Genomic DNA, 19,918 nt, shown 5'->3' with positions numbered 1-19,918 from the left:
TTTTTTTAAAGTTAGTTTTTATTAGTTTTCAAGGTTCTTCTGTTACTTATTAGTTTTAGTTATTTAATAAATGTTTTGTTAGTTCCAGTATTATTATTTTTTTTAAAATGTGTATTACTTGTGTGCAATATTTAAAAAACACCATGGAAGCAAAATAAATATATTTAAAATTACATTTAAAATCATCCCCAAAAGGCTCATGCATTAAATTAATTACCAAAGACGAAAATGAAGGAAATTTTTGCTATAATTATAGTTCGTTAGTTTTGTAAACAAAATGTAGTTTCAGTTAGTTTTTGGTTTTTTTAGAAAGCATTTTTATTTTATTTTGTTAAATTGTTTTTTTAATTTTATTTTTTCATTAGTTTTAGTTAACTAAAATAACCTTGGAACAGTGACACTGATGCAAGAACAATGAAAAGACTCGAGTCTGACCAATTCATTGGCCGCTGATTATAATCGGCTGATTATTGACTTTCAAACATCGGCCAATTGGGCCAAATAGCCGATTATTCTCCCCTTAAAATGCTCTCGAAGAAAACCGAAGTTTCCTACGCTGTGAAAGTACCCTGAATGCACCATTTCGCTTGCTTAGCATTAGCAACTAGCAAGTGTGCAGCACATTATTCTGTTGTCCCCAAGCGTCCCTTAAGCTGTTAATGACACCGCAGTTGGAGTAAAACTAAACGCACAATGTTAATTACATCCACTGTATATTTAAATACAAAAGACTGACAAAGGGCGTTTGATGGCAAAATAATTTATTTACAGAAATAAAACTAAGAAACTCACTGTGAGCGTTAACTCACCGCATGACAAATATTCATCTTACAACATTCGCAAGTACAGTACACCCTGAGTGTAACATGCTTAAGTTGTCAGACTTCCAACATGTTGGCATTTGTTTCCGTCAAAATTGAGGTGGCAAGCCAACTCACCACCTAATCTTTATCTCCTACTCAAAAACTGTATTGATCTCAAATCCAAAGTGATGCATCAATGCCATCATCAGGAATCTGTTAGCTAATAAAGTGGTATACTAACCTGAATTTGCTGGTTATAGTTGAAAACATAGGCCCCTTCCAGTAGTCATAAACAAATACCAGATACTGCACATTCATTAGTGCTTTTGCTGTGAATGTGCACAAAAACTCCCCAGCAGTGCAATCATTTCCTTCAAAGATGACGTAACAAAAATCTCACTCGTTAAAAAAAATACCACACACCATAAGCAGGACTTCCTCTGAATCATCATTCAACCTTTCTTGGCTTCAAGACGAGCGTCGGACGTAAGTGATGCGCAAGTGCTCCATCAGTGGCTGGGTGTCTGTTGCCATGGAAACCCTCTGCTCCAATTTCCCGTCTGCGCGGAGCTGAAACATTCGTGAAATCTGGAAGAAACAGACATTTGGACAGCTGAGTTAACAACACAAAAGCTTTAAAGATGAGAATGCAGTGTATAGGTTTAGTACCTCCTTTACGTGAGGCTCCTTGGCGAATGAAATTCTGGCGATGGAGTGGCTGCGCAGGTTCAGTTGCTGGCCCGTAAGCTCACCCTCCTCAACTTCCACCACACCTGCCAGACAGACATTTTGTTTGTTTCCCATCAGGAATTTACGGTAAAACTAAATACAAGGCAAAGAAAAATGAAGCTTAGTTGAAACTGTTGTATTTGTCTTCCACCATCAAATCTTAATGAGCTCTATCTATGGCTGCATTATACTGCCCCCTGATGGCCAAGGAGTGCATTCTTGTAATCAAAAACAGAGTCACCTGAGTTCTGCGCCACAATTAAAGCCACTTTGTTGGTTCCCGGCTGCATCCGGATGAAGCCGCACTCTCGGTGCAGTGGCTTCTTGGAGTCTGCGTGGAAGGCATTGAACCTAGAATAAAACAACACCAAAAGAGGAGAAATAAGTCACCGCCGGTGAGTGGTTCCATCTCATAATTGTTGAAGTAGCCGTTGGAGAACCGACGCGAAGTTGACCACGGGCTGCCCGACGTGGCTGAATTGAAGCGTCTCCAAGTAGCGGAAAGGTTTGATGGTGGGAAAGCAGCCCTCCCCTGGTTCATCAGACTGCCAGGTACCCAGGAGCCAATCAAGTGGCAGGATGGCAGGGTTCATCTCCGCTGTGACCGCTAACACAGCAAACAACAGGTTGGGGGAAAGAAATTGGAAAAAAATGTAAAAAAAAAGGAATGTTAGGATGATTTCATTACTATGATCTGTTTTGTTTTTAACAAAAGTGATATAGATAAAAGATAAGCTATATGATAACCAAGCATTTTATCTCAAGTTTCAAAAATTTATCACATAATTTGTGGATTTAATCAAATAAAGAACTCAGAGGTCTACAGCGATGAATGCAATGCTCCTGTTTTCCAGCAGATGGCAGCGCCCTCATCAGAATTCCGCAAGCCACCCTCCCGAAGAAGACAGGTTGCGCTGACCTGACAGACGAGGTGACTTTTGGAATATTTTCCCATATAAACATCACAATTTTCACCCTTAGAAACGGACTCGAATGACGCCGAACACATTTAAAATGAGATTCTAGACAGCTCGAGTAAGACAAACTTAAATTGCGTCATCGGGGACGCTAGTTGAAATACTGGACTTTTCTAAGCAGCTTCAACACGGGTTTGGATTTAACGACTACAAAAAAATTAATGAAAATAAAGTCACATTTCACCCATTTCATACCTTAGGCACATCATAAATCAGGAACCACTCCACAGTCCTGTGACCACTGATTGTACTACATTTTTCTTTACGATCATTTAATGAATTGCATTTATAACGAAGTGTTAAACGTCCTACCTGCTTGGTGTACAGGACAAGCCATTATGAGAATAAATTGAAGCCGGTTTAAGTGAAATAAGGCCAGAGACGGTAGACGGGCTAACAAAAATTTCAACGACTGTGCTGTTGACCTCACGGACACCCGCCCCTGATACGCTAGGGCATTCTGGGAAATGTAGTTTGGACTGTAATGCAATTACTGTATATCTAATTTTTAAAACTGATCCCTTTACTTTATGCATTCCTGTGCGCAACGTTGTTGATGTACTTTTTTTTTATTTTATACAACACATGTTAAAGAATATATATTGTAACCTGTGCATGCAATTCAGAAGGAACAGTCCCATTGCTAATATAGTTTAAGTTAAATGGGTCAGATTGTCATGGCAACTTGTTGAGGCTTAAATCTCTTTAGATAAAAATAAATAAATAAATAAAAAAGACACTACAAAATGAAGAGAACGGTCAATACAATACAATTTCATGGAACAAATATCACAATTTCGGTTGTTAATGCATGTTAGTGCTTCTGATAGAGTTTGTGCAAAAAAAAGAAAAAAAAGATGAATAAGTCTGGTCTCTATATGCTGCTGTGTATTTAATAATTTATTGCTTTTTACCGCACAATGCCACAAATTGACAAATCAATCCGTATTGACAGTTAGTATCAGTGCATTTTGCATAGACCATGTGGTGTCTGTTAGACACAGAGATGGGAAGACCAGGTCAAGAAAGTAAAAACCTGCCAGACTTTGGTTATAGCCACAGGTGCTTCTCGTAATGACCTCATTTACCTACCGGTTGAGTACAAGCACCTGTAGCTAAAGCCAAACTGTGGCAGGGTTTTTACTTTCTGGACCTGGAATTTCCATCTCTGGTTAGACACTCATTTCAGAAGTACTACTCAAAACAGAAAGAAACTCAAGTTTTTGCAACACATTTGCAATCAAATGAACAGATTACACATTATCATCGGCAATCCTTGCTTCTTTTCTTTCATTCGTGCTCACTAAAGTCTCTTTGGAAATGTCCTCCTTTTTTTAAGCCTTGCTCTTTTTACAGTTTTTCAACGCATCCTCCAAAGCGTGCAGCGCCATGTCAGCGTTACTCTTCTCACAGTTGTAGCCCATCAGTCCAATCCGCATCACCTAATGGGGAGAAAAGTAGCACACATGAGATTAGGGGCCTGGAACAGAAATATTGCAGTGGTTCTGGTGCTCACCATGCCAATGGAGGGGCCCAGGCCTCCGGTCATCTCCATCTGGTGATTCTTCATGATGTACATCAGCAACTCCCTCCAGTCGTAGCCGTCGGGGATGGAAATGGTGGTAACGGAGGGAAGTCTCAGATCCTGCAGGGCATTTCACAAAATTAACACTAAGGAAACAGACACAGGTGAGAAACAATCCCCCACAAAAATAAAAATAAAAATCCAATAATGTCTTCCTTCCTCTTACTCAATGCAGTGTTTGTTGGCTGCCTCACCTTGTCTGAAATGAAGAGTTTGAGACCCAAGTCTTCAAGCCCTTTGTACAGGTAGGCAGCCACCTCCTTGTGTTTTCTCCAAGACTCCTCCAGACCCTAGAGGGCGACAAAGAGCAATCACTATTGTTTTTGGTTTTGCTAAGAGTACCAGTGACGGTAAACAGGAAACGCTGGAAAAGGCGCTGATCTGAATATATGGAATGGATAGCTGATAGCCCATACACGGCCATGCAAGCAATTGAAGCGACAGGGCAGCCATCTTGCTCCTCCCATCTCACGAGCAGACTACTGTATAATCTCATATACCGCTTGTGACAGTTTTTTTTTTTTTTTTTTTTTTTTTTTAAAGGGGTGGTCTCTATTTTCAAAAAAATCACAGTTGTACAGTAGGTGCTGCTTTGAAGGCCCCCTTGTTCTTTTATGTCTCAGTTCCTTAGACCCCAATATTACAATGTAGATTTGGCAGAGGCATCTTTTGTTGAATTAGTTATAATTCATTAATTAAAAAAAATATATATACACAATTTTTCTCCTGTAAATAACACGTATTTAAGGCAAGTTGTAAAATATCTGAAGTCCTCTTGTTGATGTTTAACAAATTAAAAACATTATAAATCATGCTGTTTACTAAGTACTGTCTCAAATGTTCTCCAATTTTGATATCATAAATATATAGGATCGTATGCCGAGAAACGTTTCCTGGGAGGAGCAATATGGCGGCCTCGCGGCTTCTAAAGTCTTGGCCTATCGGCTATCCAGTCATATATTCAGATCAGTGTGAAAAGTTGATCATTAATATGGTGTAATGGCACCATTGGTGACAGGATGCCACAGCCTCAACTTAGTTCACAAGAATTCACATTGGAAATCATGCAAATTGAATTTGTTATTCGCCATGATAAAAACCTTCATTCATTGTACTTAGTACTTTTAGTAATTGTAGTTTGTAAAACAAGGACTCAGATATCAAATTATAATTTCAAGCGAGGGTTTGAAATTTAAACGTCAAGCCAGTAGTAAGGTTTCAAGATATGGTTGGGGTTTTAAATTCAGGGTTTAAGGCAGGGTTAGGGTTTCAAACCAAGATTTGATATCAAATGACAGCACCAAACTAGGGTTGTAGGCAAAAACCTGAGCTTTTAGACACATTTAAACTAGGATTAGGATTTCTAATTGCTCTTTGTCTTAAGGCTTTGTTTCATTCCTACGATGTAATCCAATTTTTTTGTTTAAAATGTTGATTTAATTTAAAATTTCCGATTTTTAGACAAGTTGAGGGTTTGGAACAATTCATCGCAAGCTGTTTCAAATGCATTTAAGTTCTGGATGTTACTCCCTTCAGTCTCCTCTTTAGCAGATAAAATGCATTCTCTATAGGTTTTCAGTCTGGTGATGGACTTGGCCCAATTGTTCACCGCAGCCTCTTTTTATTGTTGTTTTATTTTTTAGAGTTACTTCCTTCGGTCTGTTTTGCAAGTACAAGTGTGTCCTCGATTTATGACGGTAGTTCTATTTCGTCCCTCCCGACCGCCAGAAGGCGGTGCTTTAAGCACTGAATGTTCCTTTCGCGCATGCGCAGTTCGAGTAATGCATACCAAATTAGTCACCTGTGACCCCTGGGTGACCCTAGAAGGGTATAAGTTCCGGTGTCACCCAAGGTTCGTTTCCTCTTTTCTTCTCGCGTGGCGTATGCATACGACACATTTTCGAAGAGTGTAAGAATTGGGATTTGTATTTATCCTCTTGACCGCGCCGCTTGGAGCCTTGTGACCGGATCGGTCGGAGCTGCGTAGTTCGCCCTCCAAAGGCTGCGGCGACGGTGTTTTTCTTTCCTTCGTTTGTGACCCGACGTGGTCGCGTATTCTAACCTCCCGTGGGGTAAGGTTATTGACTACTTGTTGTCTGCTTTGCCGTCTAATTTCCGCGTTTACTGCGGTGTTTTGAGTTTTTGGTGTGGCTAGCCTCGCGTTAGCGCCCTGGCTACCACGGCTTGTGGTTTACCCTAATTTTTCCTCCGCTGGCTTTGGCAGCGTTAGCGCTTCTCTCGGTTTATTAGCGCCGCTTTCTCCGACGGTGTTGCCGTTTGGTTGTTGCTTTTCTTTTTGTGCCTTTGCTGGTGAGGGCAGCGTCAGCGTTCCCGCTCCCAGCTTACGGCGTCGCGCTTCTCGCTTGATTGTTTGTCTTACTTACTTTTGTGCGTGTCCCGCCTGCGGTGCGCACCTGGCTTGAGCTGTGCAGGTGGCGTTCGCGCCCCTTCTCTCAGCTTGTCGCCGCTTTCGCGACTGCTGTCTGCCCCTCCCGCCCGTCGGCCGCTCCGTGTGCGTCTGCTGCGCAGGTGGCGTTCGCGCGCCTTCCCTCAGCTTATCGCTACTATTGACAACTGGCTGTCTGCCCCCGCCCTCCGTCGGCTGCTCGGTGTGCGTCTGCTGTGCAGGTGGCGTTCGCGCCCCTTCCCTCGGCTTATCGCTGCTTTACCGGCTTACTGTTTGCCCCGACCCACGCGTCGGCTGCTCGGTGTGGGTCTGCTGTGCAGGTGGCGCTCGCGCCCCCTTCCCTCAGCTTCCCGCTCATTGCTGTTTGGGCCTCTTTGTGTTCACAATGGAGGACTCCCGTTGCTGCGTGGACTGTGGTATCCTCTTTGAGGCCTCCGATGTCCTGCTGCCCGAGGTGTCTTGTTTCTGACCGTGCCGGGGATGGCCGGGCCTGCAGTTCTGGTGTCAGTGACCCCAGTCCACTGGGTCATCTGTCGTCCTCCCAACCGAGGCGCCGGAAACGTCTCGCTGTGTCCTCTGCTGTACATGCCCCCCCCAGGAAAAGGGCGGCGCAGCGACGACTCGTTTCCGAGGTTGGGCACCTTCAGGCTGAGCTGGCAGAGGTGAGATCTCTTCTGCAGGACCATCACCCTCCCACACTTACGGGGGGGCCGGGACCACCTGCCCTGCCCATGCCGCGACCATCCACCCCGCCCATGCCAGTGCTTCCTCCTGAGGAGGACGCCATTTCCTTGGCAGCTTCGGCTTCCTTTTTTCATGACGACGACCGTGACCCGGGGTCTGTGGTTTTTGGACCAAACTCTCCAGCGTCCGCTCAGAGTTCGTCCAGTGAGGCGGGGGATGGTTCTATACGGGCTGTCCTGCGCAATGCCTTGGACCTCCTGCATTTGGAGGTGCCTCCACAGGCTCAATCGGCGTCTGAGAGCGCTTTCTTCCGGCGTAGGCGCCCTTCTTCGGCCTTTTCTGTCCCCGCATCTGAGGACTATCTGCGGGAACTACATGCTTGCTGGAGGGATCCTGGGGCTCTCTCCCGTCCTTCGGCTGATGGCCGTGATTTAGCATCTATGCACGGTGCTGCTAGTGTTGGCTTGGACCGGATGCCTGCTGTGGAGCCAGCTGTCGCATCCCTCATTGTGTCCCCGGAGGAGACCCTTCGGCCATCTGTGCGATGTCCTCGACCCCAATGTCGTGTGACTGACGACCTTCTCACACGGGCCTATGGCGCTGGTGCACGTGCTGGTCGCATTGGGAACTCTTTGGCTCACCTCATGCTTGCTCTCTCTACATCCCTGCAAGCGGACAGCGTGGAGGCTGCTGTGTCCTTCAGTGATGCAGCCCTCCAGGCTTTTGCCCTCATGACTAGGGAACACGGCCGACTCATGTCCTTCCTAGTGCAGGCGCGCCGCCAGGTGTGGCTAGCGCAGTCCCCCTTGTCGGAGGCCTCTAGGAGGGTCCTCCGTGGTGTTCCTGTGGAGCCGGGGGAGCTTTTTGGTTCTGCCGCTGTGGGTGCACTGGAAAGGACGGTTAAGGCTCATGAGACCAGGAAGCAGCTTTCCAGCCTCAACAGGGCCCTGCCTCCCCAACAGGGTAGGCCTGAGGCACCCTTTGCTTTTCATCGCTTTCCTTAGCCCCGGCCTGCCGAGGCTTATGGCACCCGGCGACCCCCGCAGAGGCCCGCCGAGGACTTTCGCTCCTCCGCCCGCTTGCCTTCAGGGCAACCACGGGCTGCAGGCCCCACCCGCCGTCCCTCTCGGGCCCCTAGGGGCCGGAGGGCCAGGGACTGAGGCCTTGGGGCCGGCCGGCGGACATTTTTCCCACCAGCAGCTCAGTTACTGGGCTGCTCGTGCCTCGGACCCATGGGTGGTCTCCATCTTGACCCACGGGTACGAGCTGCGGTTCCGACGCCGGCCTCCTGCTTCCTGTCGGGTCAGGATGACTCTCATCGCCGACCCCGCAAAAGCCTCAGCTCTGGACCAGGAGCTGTCCGCCCTCCTGGCCAAGGACGCGATCGAGGCCGTGGACCCCCTGGCACAGCCCGGGGGCTTCTACTCGACGTACTTCCTTGTCCCAAAGAAGACCGGTGGATACCGACCGATACTGGACCTGAGGGGGCTCAACAGACATCTCAAGGTATTGCCATTCCACATGCTAACCACGAACGACGTCTTGCAGTCGCTCGCCCAGGGGGAGTGGTTCACGTCTATAGACCTGAAGGACGCCTACTTCCACGTCCCCATCGCACCTCGACACCGTCGATTTCTCCGTTTTGCCTACAAAGGCCGTCACTGGCAGTTCCGTGTGCTCCCTTTCGGGCTCTCCCTCGCTCCGCGGGTCTTCACTCGGTTTGTGAAGGCTGCTCTGGCGCCCCTGCAGTCTGTGGGCATGAAGGTGCTGCCGTACCTCGACGACTGGCTCCTCTGCGCGCCGTGGCGGGCTCAGGTGATCCGGGACACCTCCGATCTCCTGTCTCATGTGGCCTGGTTGGGTATCAGGGTCAACTTGCCCAAGTCCTCGCTGGTCCCCTCTCAGCGGACGGACTTCATTGGTGTGACGTTGGACACCACGGTTATGAGAGCCCACCCATCTCCTCACCGAGTCGACGATGTTCTTCGCCTCCTCGCGCTCTTTCGAGGGGGCAGGCTGTTGCCTTACGTCGCCTACTTGCGGCTTTTGGGCAAGCTGACGTCCATGACGGCTGTGGTCCCGTTGGGTCTGCTGACACTGCGCCCACTACAGAGGTGGCTGAACGGCTTCCACTTGGACGCCAAGTGGCACCGCCACCGGAGGCTCAGGGTGTCCCGTCGGTGCCTCCTCGCCCTGGCACCTTGGAGGGAGAGGGCTTTTCTATTGAGCGGCGTCCCGCTGGGTGTGGTCCCGGCCCGCCGCGAAACAGTCACCACGGATGCCAGCCTCACGGGCTGGGGTGCTGTCTGGCAGCACAGGACGGCTCAGGGAAGTTGGTCTGTGCGCGACAGGGTCGATCACATCAATGTGCTGGAGCTTCGGGCGGTGCACTTGGCACTCATGCACTTCTTGCCATACCTGAGCGGACGGCATGTTCTCATACGGTCGGACAACACCACGACCGTGTTTCACATAAACCATCAGGGCGGCGTCAGGTCCGCCCATCTGTTGGAGACCTCCCAGCACCTTCTCAGGTGGGCTGCTCCCCGTCTGGCCAGTTTACGGGCCACCTATCTGCCGGGGATTCGGAACCAGCTCGCGGACTCTCTCTCCCGTCGGGGTCCTCCTCCGGGAGAGTGGCGCCTCCACCCAGAGGTGGTGCGCATGATTTGGAGCAGCTTCGGCACGGCGGAGGTCGATCTCTTTGCCTCCGAGGACTCGACCCACTGCCCACTTTGGTTTTCCCTGAGCGACGCCACCAGCCCTCTGGGTCTGGATGCACTGGCGCAGCCGTGGCCGGAGTGCCTTCTCTACGCCTTTCCGCCGCTCCCTCTGATATGGCTGACGCTTCAGAGAGTTCTTCAGGAGGGTCACACGCTCTTGCTGGTGGCCCCCTTCTGGCCGGCCCGGACGTGGTTCCCCCTGCTCCGTCAACTGTGCTCCGGCGAGCCGTGGCGTCTCCCCGACAGGGAGGACCTGTTGTCTCAACAGGGAGGTCGGGTTTGGCATCCCGACCCTCGGCGCCTTCGCTTGTGTGTTTGGCCACTGAGGTGCCCCAACCGCTGCTGACCGGCTGTACAGAGTCTGTCACGCGGACCATTCTTAATGCGAGGGCACCGTCCACTCGGCTACAGTATGCCAACAGGTGGAAGTTGTTTGTGGCGTGGTGCGGAGAACGCGGGGTGGACCCTGTTTCGTGTTCCATCCCCACCATCCTGGATTTCTTGCAGTCCCTCGTGGATAAGGGCAGGTCTCAGTCGACGCTGAAGGTGTATGTGGCAACTATTTCTGCCCGGCATGTTGGTGCTGATGGCGACTCCGTGGGGCGCCATGAGTTGGTGTCCTTGTTCCTCAGAGGGGCTCTGCGTCTTCGTCCCCGCCCGGCTCCTCGGGTTCCGGCGTGGGATCTGCAGTTGGTGCTGGACGGCCTGTGAAGGCCTCCCTTTGAGCCCCTGGCGGGGGCGGACCTTCTGTGGGTGTCGCGCAAGACTGCACTCTTGCTCGCCGTTGCCTCCGCCAAGCGCGTCAGCGACCTACACGCTTTATCGGTTAGCCCTGAATGCCTGCGATGGCACCCGGATGGCGCCGGCGTCACTCTGTGGCCGAACACTGCCTTCATTCCCAAGGTGTTGTCTGGCTCTCGTCCAAACCAGCCTCTACGGCTTAAACGTTATGTACCCACTCCTGCTGATGGTGGGGACAGGCCGGAGCTCTTGTGTCCGGTGAGAGCCTTGCAGTGTTACATTGCCGCTACGGCGGGCATTCGTACGTCTGCCCAGCTTTTTGTTTGTTATGGTGGTCCTACCAAGGGCTCCGCTCTCTCCAAGCAGCGCTTGTCTCACTGGGTCGTGGATGCCATTCGCCATTCCTACCTGCTGTCGGGCCGCCCCCTGCCGTCAGGGGTGCGCTGTCACTCCACCAGGAGCGTTGCCACGTCTTGGGCCGCCCTGAGGGGTGTTTCCCTGGAGGATATCTGTGCTGCTGCCTCATGGGCGACGCCTTGCACCTTCTCCAGGTTTCCCCATCCGCTTGGCGTGATCTTGGGTCCTGCTGGGGCTTCTCAGTGAGGTTTGTGTCTGAGATCCCTCGCAACTACGGCGGTATTAGTCATTCAGTGCTTAAAGCACCGCCTTCTGGCGGTCGGGAGGGACGAAATAGAACGAAAGTTACAACTGTAACTACGGTTCTATGAGTCCCGGACGACCGCCAGGGCGTCCTGTCGCTCGGAATCCTCGTGTTCACGCGAGAAGATTCCGTAGGAAACGAACCTTGGGTGACACCGGAACTTATACCCTTCTAGGGTCACCCATGGGTCACAGGTGACTAATTTGGTATGCATTACTCGAACTGCGCATGCGCGAAAGGAACATTCAGTGCTTAAAGCACCGCCTTCTGGTGGTCGTCCGGGACTCATAGAACCGTAGTTACAGTTGTAACTTTCGTTCCGTTCATATGGCATCGACATAACTCTAGCATTACATGACACAACATTTCTAACCGGAATCGCCATAACTGAGGAGCTCTTGTATTTTCTGTGACATCCTTTTGGAATGTAAAGAAATCAGAAGTTGTACCGGTATGGATAATGTTGGAATAGTAGTAGTAGTATATTAGCTTTCAGGTTTACCTTCTCAGCCAGAATAGCCAGGCTCTCTCTCAAAGTGAAGAAACCTGACACCGGACCAGTGTGATGATACCTTTAAAAAAAAAAAAAAAAAGTGTATTCAAACATTTGATAGATGGACTAATACTAATAATCCAATCTTGATCTTACGCTCTGGCTGGTTTGCCATCACACCCCCAGTAGTTGGACAGATGTGTCATGTCTAAAATGTACGAGACTGGTTTCGTTTTCCGGTTAAACACCTTGTGGCTGTGCACGGTTGAAAACAATAGTGAGATTACGTCAAAACCACTGTTTGGTGTATGCCTTGTGATGAGTACTCCCTTACCAAGCTCTGTCATTAAAAGAGATGGGTGCCGTTCCAGGCGGTGCGTTCAGGGCCTTCTGAGAACCCGTGTACAGGATGTCAATGTCTATCAAGGAAGAAAAGAATGTTGTTGTTCATGATGCACTCGTACACACAAAAAGGGATATAAGATTTTGCACAATTCTTTATCAATCTTTATCTTACTTTGCTGGTCCATAAAAATTGGCGCGGCCCCGAGTGATGCAACAGTGTCCACCAGGAACAGGCAGTTGTGTCTAAAAAGATAACACAGATCATGGGAAGTTGTCCAAAGGCATTTGAGCAATGAGACAGGTGCATTGGGGGGCGGACTTTCTGCAGATGTCTCCGATGCCGTCGATTGGGTGGCACAGACCGGCAGATGACTCTCCGTGCGTGAGGAAGAACAGCACCGGCTTGTGTTTCTCGATAGCCTACAAATGTGGAGGAAGTTGCTTTATTACGTGAGATTATTTAAAAAAAAATATCTATATTTTTTATTATATTTTTTTGCCATACAGTGGTGCCTATTTTTAAAGAAGCATTTTTTTAAGATGTTTTTGCTACTCCAAGTTTGCTGTCAAACGAAAATTCATCTGTTCAGCTTTTTGTTTGAACCTATCTCCTGTTATTGCATTTTTTATTTATTTTTTTATTACTTGATCCCCCGCCGACTCACCAGTTATCCATCTGATCCCCCTATGGATGGATCAAAAAGATTTCAAAGTGGAAAAAAAAAGTTTGGATACTGAGTCGGTACCTTTTTATATTTTGCGAAATTCAAGATCAACACAACAATTTTTAGTTTCAAGTTTTATTTTTTCAAGTACAAAACTTTGTAACCTTATTTAACTCCACAATCCCTACACTTGTGTTTAAAATTGATTTTTCTCCTCCCAATGGCAATTATGAGGATCTTATACTGCCCTCATGTTGCCAACATGCGCACATCAGAAGCAGTAGCGCAATGTCCTGTTTAAGGAATGTGGCAAAAACGGTTTAATCCTTAATTTCTTCCCATTCATTTAATTCTTTAAATACTTTTATTTAATGGAATTGCCATTTATTTCAATTGGGAAAGACAATTTGAATGTTTTGAGGATTATCACAACTCGCATATCAAAGCACCACTGTACTGAACAAAAAACTCGAGTTATTCTTACCTGTTCAATCTCTTTATTGCTGAAATAATTCCCAGGTGTTTTCTCAAGTCTATGTACCTTTGCACCTAAAAATTAAAAACACAATTCAGTGACTGAGCCAAATGCCAAGTAGCGTATTTCGCTCGTAAATCCAAATGTAAAAAGCCGTACCAATTCTCTCTGCAATCTCCGCAACGCGCTCCCCCCAAATCCCGTTGATGGCGATGAGGACGCTCTCCCCGGGCTCCACCGCGTTAAACACCGCACACTCCATAGCAGTGTGACCCGAGCCGCTCATGGATAGCGTCATGTTGTTCTCTGTCTGAAAGGCGTACTGGATCCCCTTCTTTATGTCGTTCATGATCTAATAAAAACACCAAAGTAAGACATTTAGCTCTAACACGAACGTTCATAAACCATGTTGAATTTATGGCGCCCTGTAGTGTTACACGAAATAATTGCTGCCTAAGTACAGTTCGGCTGTATTTAACATTTAACATGAAGACATTTGCATTTAATTCACTCTTGGCCATTTTCACTGAAGCAGAGTTCCAAATACTGTAAATACTGTTTTACTGGATTTTGACTGATTTTGCAAGGCCCACAGAATATTGTGTTCTTTTGTTATAAAAATATGGAACCTACCAAAAGAAAGATTAGCGTGTCTTCTTTCATCAGTTTTGCAGCAATTAGCATGAGAATATAGCTAAGTTTCATCATTGTTCACAAATCTGTTTAAAATTGTGGGGAAACAGCTTGTTTTCAACATGGCCCTGGTTGATCTTTTATACTCTGCTGCCACCTGCTGGCCGTTTTTGTAATAACTACCATTGTTATCACCCATTCACTGCAGTTGAGAGTCTGCATCAAAGCCTTCTGTATGCTCTAGCATATATTAAAAAAAAAAAAAAAGTATAAATACGTCTTTGGAACACTTAGAGCATTTAAAATAGAACGTATTTATATGTTTTTGGGAGTAAATGAGTTAATTAAGATTATTGTTAATTCATGATTTTTGATTGATTGATTAGCGTACACTTAATAAGCCACCACACAAAATCCTTAAAAAAAATAATTCCACTGGGCCAATTTGACCCACAGGAAGAGAGATCTTATGGAAGTCACATTTAATGGCAATATTTAGCGAATATAGGGCCAAAAATGTACAAATTATGAACACATTACAAATATATATATATATATATATATATATATATATATATATATATATATATATATATATATATATATATATATATATATATATATATATATATATATATTTACACATTGAAAGCGGCAGTACTAACACATCAAAATGATAAGATTTAATCCCCCGTGCTGGGCCAATTTGACCCAGGGTATTTTTGATTATGCAAAAGCATCTGAAATGTCAATTAGAAAACATTTTTATAGTCGATAATTAACTCAGTTACAGTTAATTCCCTCTTTATCTTGATTGCACTCATAAAGCTACTAAACATAACAGGAAGGTTAATAAATACTTCCATCAATAATGATAGTAAGAACAATATGGTATTGACCCAAATGGAGTCTATTAGCAACAGATTAAGAAATTGCCATGATAAGACTTTTACTGTTTGTTTGTTTGTGTGCATTAAAGCAACACTAAGGAACCTTTCAGTTTACGTTGATTATGGCGATGTTATGCCTGAAGGAAGACCAGATTTCCCATGAGGAGAAGCGCATTGCGTCATTTTTGAACTCACGCCAGAGAGTGAAAGCTGGGTCAGTGTTGATCCTTGACTGTCCTTTTTTCCAGGTAGCTTCCATTTTTCTTTTGTAGTTTTTTGTGCGGCAGTGTTCCTACCATCCTCCTCAAATCTGCTTAGTGCCGGTAAAAAGGATGCCGACCTCCTCATGCCATGGCAAAGGTACCATTCAACTAGTTTTAAGTCGATGTTTCATCAGAAGAGTTATGAAAATATTTTATTAAGGTTGAAAAGTTCCTTAGTGCTACTTTAAACAAGCCAAAGTGTGGTATGCGAGCACCTTCAAGTGGTCTGAAGAAGAATCACGTAATTAAATGCAAATAAAATTTACAGTGCTGAAAATCAAAAACGTTTTAAAAATGAATACAGCTCATTATTTTATTTCATTTTATTTTTTATGTAGAATGCATTTTTGTTGATTTTTAGGTACAGTACTTTTTTTTTTTTTTTTTTTAACTACAGCCAGTTGTATTTAACTTTTAAGTACAGTAAAATACATTTGTATTTAATTTTGAATACCTGTTTTAAATATGTAAGTACAATCTTTACTTTTATGTGCGATACATTTCTTTTTTTTTTTTTTTTTTAGTGCAGTACATTTTTTTCCTGCTTTCCAAGTTATGCAAATGATGGAAGTTTTTGCCCCTAGCTTTAAGCACCATGTTAATCTTTAATCTGTGTATAATGTTACAGTGGCTTACAACAATACATTTTTAAATTTATTCTTTTATTTTTTTAGTACAGTTCAGTTGTATTTAAATGAGTACTGTACAATAAATTTGCATTTAATCTTCCAATTTTTTTAAGTTATTTTATTGAAATCGAATGTATAATAGTTTTTAATATCTGCATTTAGGCGCAGTGTTAATGTTGAAATTACCGGTAAGCATAATGTTACAAAGGCTTACAATAATAAATTCACTTTTTGAAAACCAAACAACCATTTTCGAGTTTTTAATGAACACTTAGACTAATTAGCTACTATATTTTATTGTTGGTCATTCTGGTACTGTATTTGAATATCTATTTTCGAGATGGTTCTGAGTGTAAAAAGTTTGAGAACCACTCCACATGCAAAAAAAAAAAAGGATTCAAGTCCATCGATCCAGATCAAATAGCAACCAATTAAAATGCTTCAAAAGTTCCCAACAAGTGCCTTCATTACCTCATACATTTCTGGATGCAGGTGCCCAATGATGGGCTTGGCCCCCGCAGCGAGGACACGCGGGGGGACGTTGGAGGGTCCCGGTCCGAACAAGTAGCGCAGAGGCACCTCGAGCGGCCGCAGCATGCACGCCGGCGGTTGGATGGTGACGGACGACACGGAGCGGCGGTCCGAGCGCTGCGCGAGCGCGCCGTCGAGCGCCGCCGCCGCCGCCTGCTGGGCCAGGAGTCCGCCCCTCCGGCTGAACAGAGTCCGCTGCATCATGTCCTCGTGTGCGCAGGGGTACGACTGAAGCTGAGCTCGGAGCGCCGTGTGCGTTTTGACCAAAGGTTTGGAAAGACAACAGGTCTTTGACCTATTGGGCACGGGGCGGTGTGCGTCATTGGATGGAAGGGCTTGACAGTGGGGGCCACTTAGACTGGATATTGACACATATTTGTTGCACTTTTGATAGACAGCACGGTGTCAACATGTTGGCTTCTTTGCCTTAATGTGCTCTAGCAACTAATTCATCAGCATTTTTGAATAAGAAAACATGAAAATACACACAAAATAAACAAAACAAACATGACATAGACTCTCAAATCTAGAGATGGGATTTCCATATTAAAAAATAATAATATTGATTCTAGGCGTATTCTTCCTTGAGCTGGTGAATTTGGGGTTTTATGTTAGCTGTAAGATTAAAATTCACTCATGAAATATTTTCACTTTTTGAATTGCTCGGATATAATCAATTATGTACATTGAGATGAACACAAAAAGTCAAAAACAAAGACCATTTGCTCTATTTATTGTGACCTCATACTAGAGCTGTCAAGATTCATCGACAAGCAATTGATTATCAAATTATTCCACAACTATTTTAATAATCGTGTAACCGTTTGGAGCCTTTTTTTTTTTTTTTTTTAATTGTCCCAAACATACATCAGTTTAAAAAGAAATATAAAATAAGTATTTTTGAGAAGTATAAGAAGGAAGAAGGGCTTGATAAATAGGTGTGGAAATAATGGTTATATTATAGGAAATGCTTTGGTTACATTAAAGTGGAGATAATAGGAATAATTATTATTGTTGTTATTGTTATTATTGCTGTTATGTAAAAGCCAAGTATATATGGTATATGACTTACTATATATTACTATATGGTATGTTGCTTCATATGAAGTTAAGTTTTGCTTCTTGTTTGCGTCAATTGTTTTTTTTTTTTTGTTTTTTTATTGTTTTTTTTTTGCTGGTTACAAGTTTGGCTTCACAATTTTTATTTTTCAATATTTTTATTTTTTGTTATTGTTTTTTTTAATATATATGTTCAAAATAAAAATTCTAATTAAAAATCAAATCAAAATAAGACATTTGCAAACATCTGTTTTTTTACTTTGGAAAACAATGAACCTTTATCATGCAAGTAGTACAATATCAACCCCCCCCCCCCCCCCCCCCCCCACTTTTTTTTTTTAAATAACTATACAAATATGAATGGTTATTAAACAGGGAAAAAAATGCTTTTGTGATACACTTTAATGCAAAATTAAAATGAATCAATTGACTAATCAATAAATTAATTGATTCTAAAAATATTCTATAATGACCTCATACAATTGAGATTGAGCCTATTTGTCATTAGACATTACTTTACAGACTAAAAATACTGCAAAAAATGTCACGAAAAAAACAGTGTTATCCAAAGACTTTAGCACAGTCCTGCTTGTGTGAATCAACACCATGGTGGTTAAGTATTACAAAGTATGTGAATAAGTTACAAAACGGGCTTTCCCATTTCAAAAAAAAAAAAAAAAAAGATACTCATTAACACACCCAAATCATAATATGGACATCTGTTTCTCCAATTAGCCTTAACAGACTTTTAATAATCTACCGTGGTCATATCTGTTTCACGCCGTCTCGGAAATGGAAAGCACTCCATTTGGCGATTCACCTCAGGGTAGCAGCTTTGAACTGGTTCAGATTAGTTTACAGCTCCTGTTGATTTTTTTTTGATTTTTTTTTTTGCCATCTATCGGCTCAGTTCCGTCTCTTGCACGAGTGACATTGGCTTTGTGGAAGAGGAGGCTCCTCTTTGCTCAGCCAATCAGCGGATATGCAAGCACACAACACACCACACGCCCACACGCACGCACATGAACACACTGATTATCGGTGCTTTCAAAACAATTGTTCAGTTTTACGTCCACGTCCGCCTTGAAAATGTTACGCAATTCGCGTTATTAAAGTTGTTAGTTTAGTTAGGTGTAAAAGCATCTATCTAGTAACAACTCATAAAGCAGAGGCAAGATAACAAACTTTATTTATTTATTTATTTTTACTAGTCAAAAAAACTCATTTTATTGCAGTGATTTTGTCCTCTCTGATACTTTTTCCTCCTGCTGTTTTGTCGTGTTACAGGCTGAGGTGTCCTTATCTGTGCTGGGTAAATAATTAGACCTTTGGTAAATAAGTGGGACCCGTTGTTACCCTATAGCGTTCTGGCCTTTGCTCTGGACACAAGACTTGAAATGTGGCCAAGCAGAGCAGGAAGGATGAGTACGCGGCGTGTAAATAACAGCACGCCAGCTATAGATTTCTGCTCGCTTGATTCAGTGAATGTTTTTGTTTTCGGATCCCTGTGGGTCGGAACACACAAGTGCGCAAGTCCCACACTTGCGCTTGAAAGGCTGCCCGAGGTGACGTTGGTTCACGTTAGGCTTCAGTCTTGTTTTGATTTGGAAATGATCTTGATAACGCAGATGAGCTGATAGCAAAGAACACAACTTCCATTTCTAGGGTGAAGGACTTTTGGCCTGTATGGCTTAATGGCCTGTTGACAGCAGCTTAAAACAGTCAGCGTAAATTAAACAACAACCATACATGTAAGAAAAAAATATGAAGAAAACAAGACATAGTTTGAAATAAATAAACTTGGGTTGAGTTCAGTTGAGTTCTTCTTAAAAAAAAAAGATGCTTCCAACTGTTTGTATCCACTCCCCAACCACATCATTTGCGTTTTGGTCTGCTAGCTTAACGCTAACACATAATTGAAACAGCCATAGACAGGCTAATGCATGTGTATGTTCTTTATCCTCTGTAATGAACAACAGATATGACCGTGGCGTATTGAGAAGCTGAGACCTAGTATTAATTTTGTTAACGAAAACTAAATAAAAATATTTTCATCATCACACATTTTTCACCGGACGAAAACTAGTCTAGATTAGATAAAACTCCATTAATAAACTATAATTGGGACTAAATCAGTATGCATTTTCATCGACTAATAAAGATGAGACGAAAATTATGATTATTGTATAATCCTGTCTCTGCTAATCTGTTACCAACACAGTGACACGCACCCTTTCAAGTCTGAAGCTGGCGAGTGCAACGTTAATGCAAAAGCTATGGGCTATGTTTCAAATAATGTTAATCTGACCGCTAACTAATGCTAGCTAACTCACTAGCTTGTAGCTGTAATTGTGTGTGGTCTAAAATCTATGGACATTTTAGTTCACGAACAAAGACAAAGAAAGAAAGAAAATTATGATTTTGTAAAATCCTGTCTTTGCTAATCTGTTACTAACACAGTGACACACATTCCCTTTCAAGTCCGCAGCTAGCGAGTGCAACGTAACATAATGCAACAGCTATAGGCTAATGTTCAAACAATGTTAATCTGACAGCTAACTAATGCTAGCTAATTTACTAGCTTGTAGCTGTGATTGTGTGTGAAGCTGTTTTAAAGATGACAGA

General features: G+C 44.3%; 2 protein-coding genes across 2 annotated transcripts; both read right to left on the bottom strand.

The window, feature by feature from the left end:
- Positions 1 to 744: 744 nt before the first annotated feature.
- thap4 (THAP domain containing 4) lies at positions 745 to 2,990 on the bottom strand. The gene is made up of 5 exons (XM_077525801.1): positions 2,822 to 2,990; positions 1,977 to 2,139; positions 1,774 to 1,883; positions 1,473 to 1,576; positions 745 to 1,391 (listed from the first exon to the last, which is right to left on the bottom strand). Exons 1-5 carry the CDS (start codon positions 2,844 to 2,846, stop codon positions 1,272 to 1,274), a joined length of 522 nt encoding a protein of 173 aa, XP_077381927.1. The 5' UTR covers positions 2,847 to 2,990; the 3' UTR covers positions 745 to 1,271.
- A 401-nt stretch (positions 2,991 to 3,391) lies between these two features.
- Positions 3,392 to 16,504, bottom strand: agxtb (alanine--glyoxylate and serine--pyruvate aminotransferase b). The gene is made up of 11 exons (XM_077525800.1): positions 16,175 to 16,504; positions 13,448 to 13,640; positions 13,298 to 13,362; positions 12,468 to 12,568; positions 12,321 to 12,391; positions 12,138 to 12,222; positions 11,960 to 12,058; positions 11,813 to 11,882; positions 4,289 to 4,384; positions 4,026 to 4,154; positions 3,392 to 3,951 (listed from the first exon to the last, which is right to left on the bottom strand). Exons 1-11 carry the CDS (start codon positions 16,436 to 16,438, stop codon positions 3,844 to 3,846), a joined length of 1,281 nt encoding a protein of 426 aa, XP_077381926.1. The 5' UTR covers positions 16,439 to 16,504; the 3' UTR covers positions 3,392 to 3,843.
- Between the last annotated feature and the right edge of the window lie 3,414 nt (positions 16,505 to 19,918).

Source organism: Festucalex cinctus, chromosome 1, assembly GCF_051991245.1.
Source record: "Festucalex cinctus isolate MCC-2025b chromosome 1, RoL_Fcin_1.0, whole genome shotgun sequence".
NCBI classification, from domain to species: domain Eukaryota; kingdom Metazoa; phylum Chordata; class Actinopteri; order Syngnathiformes; family Syngnathidae; genus Festucalex; species Festucalex cinctus.
This window is presented reverse-complemented; position numbering and strand designations above follow the sequence as displayed.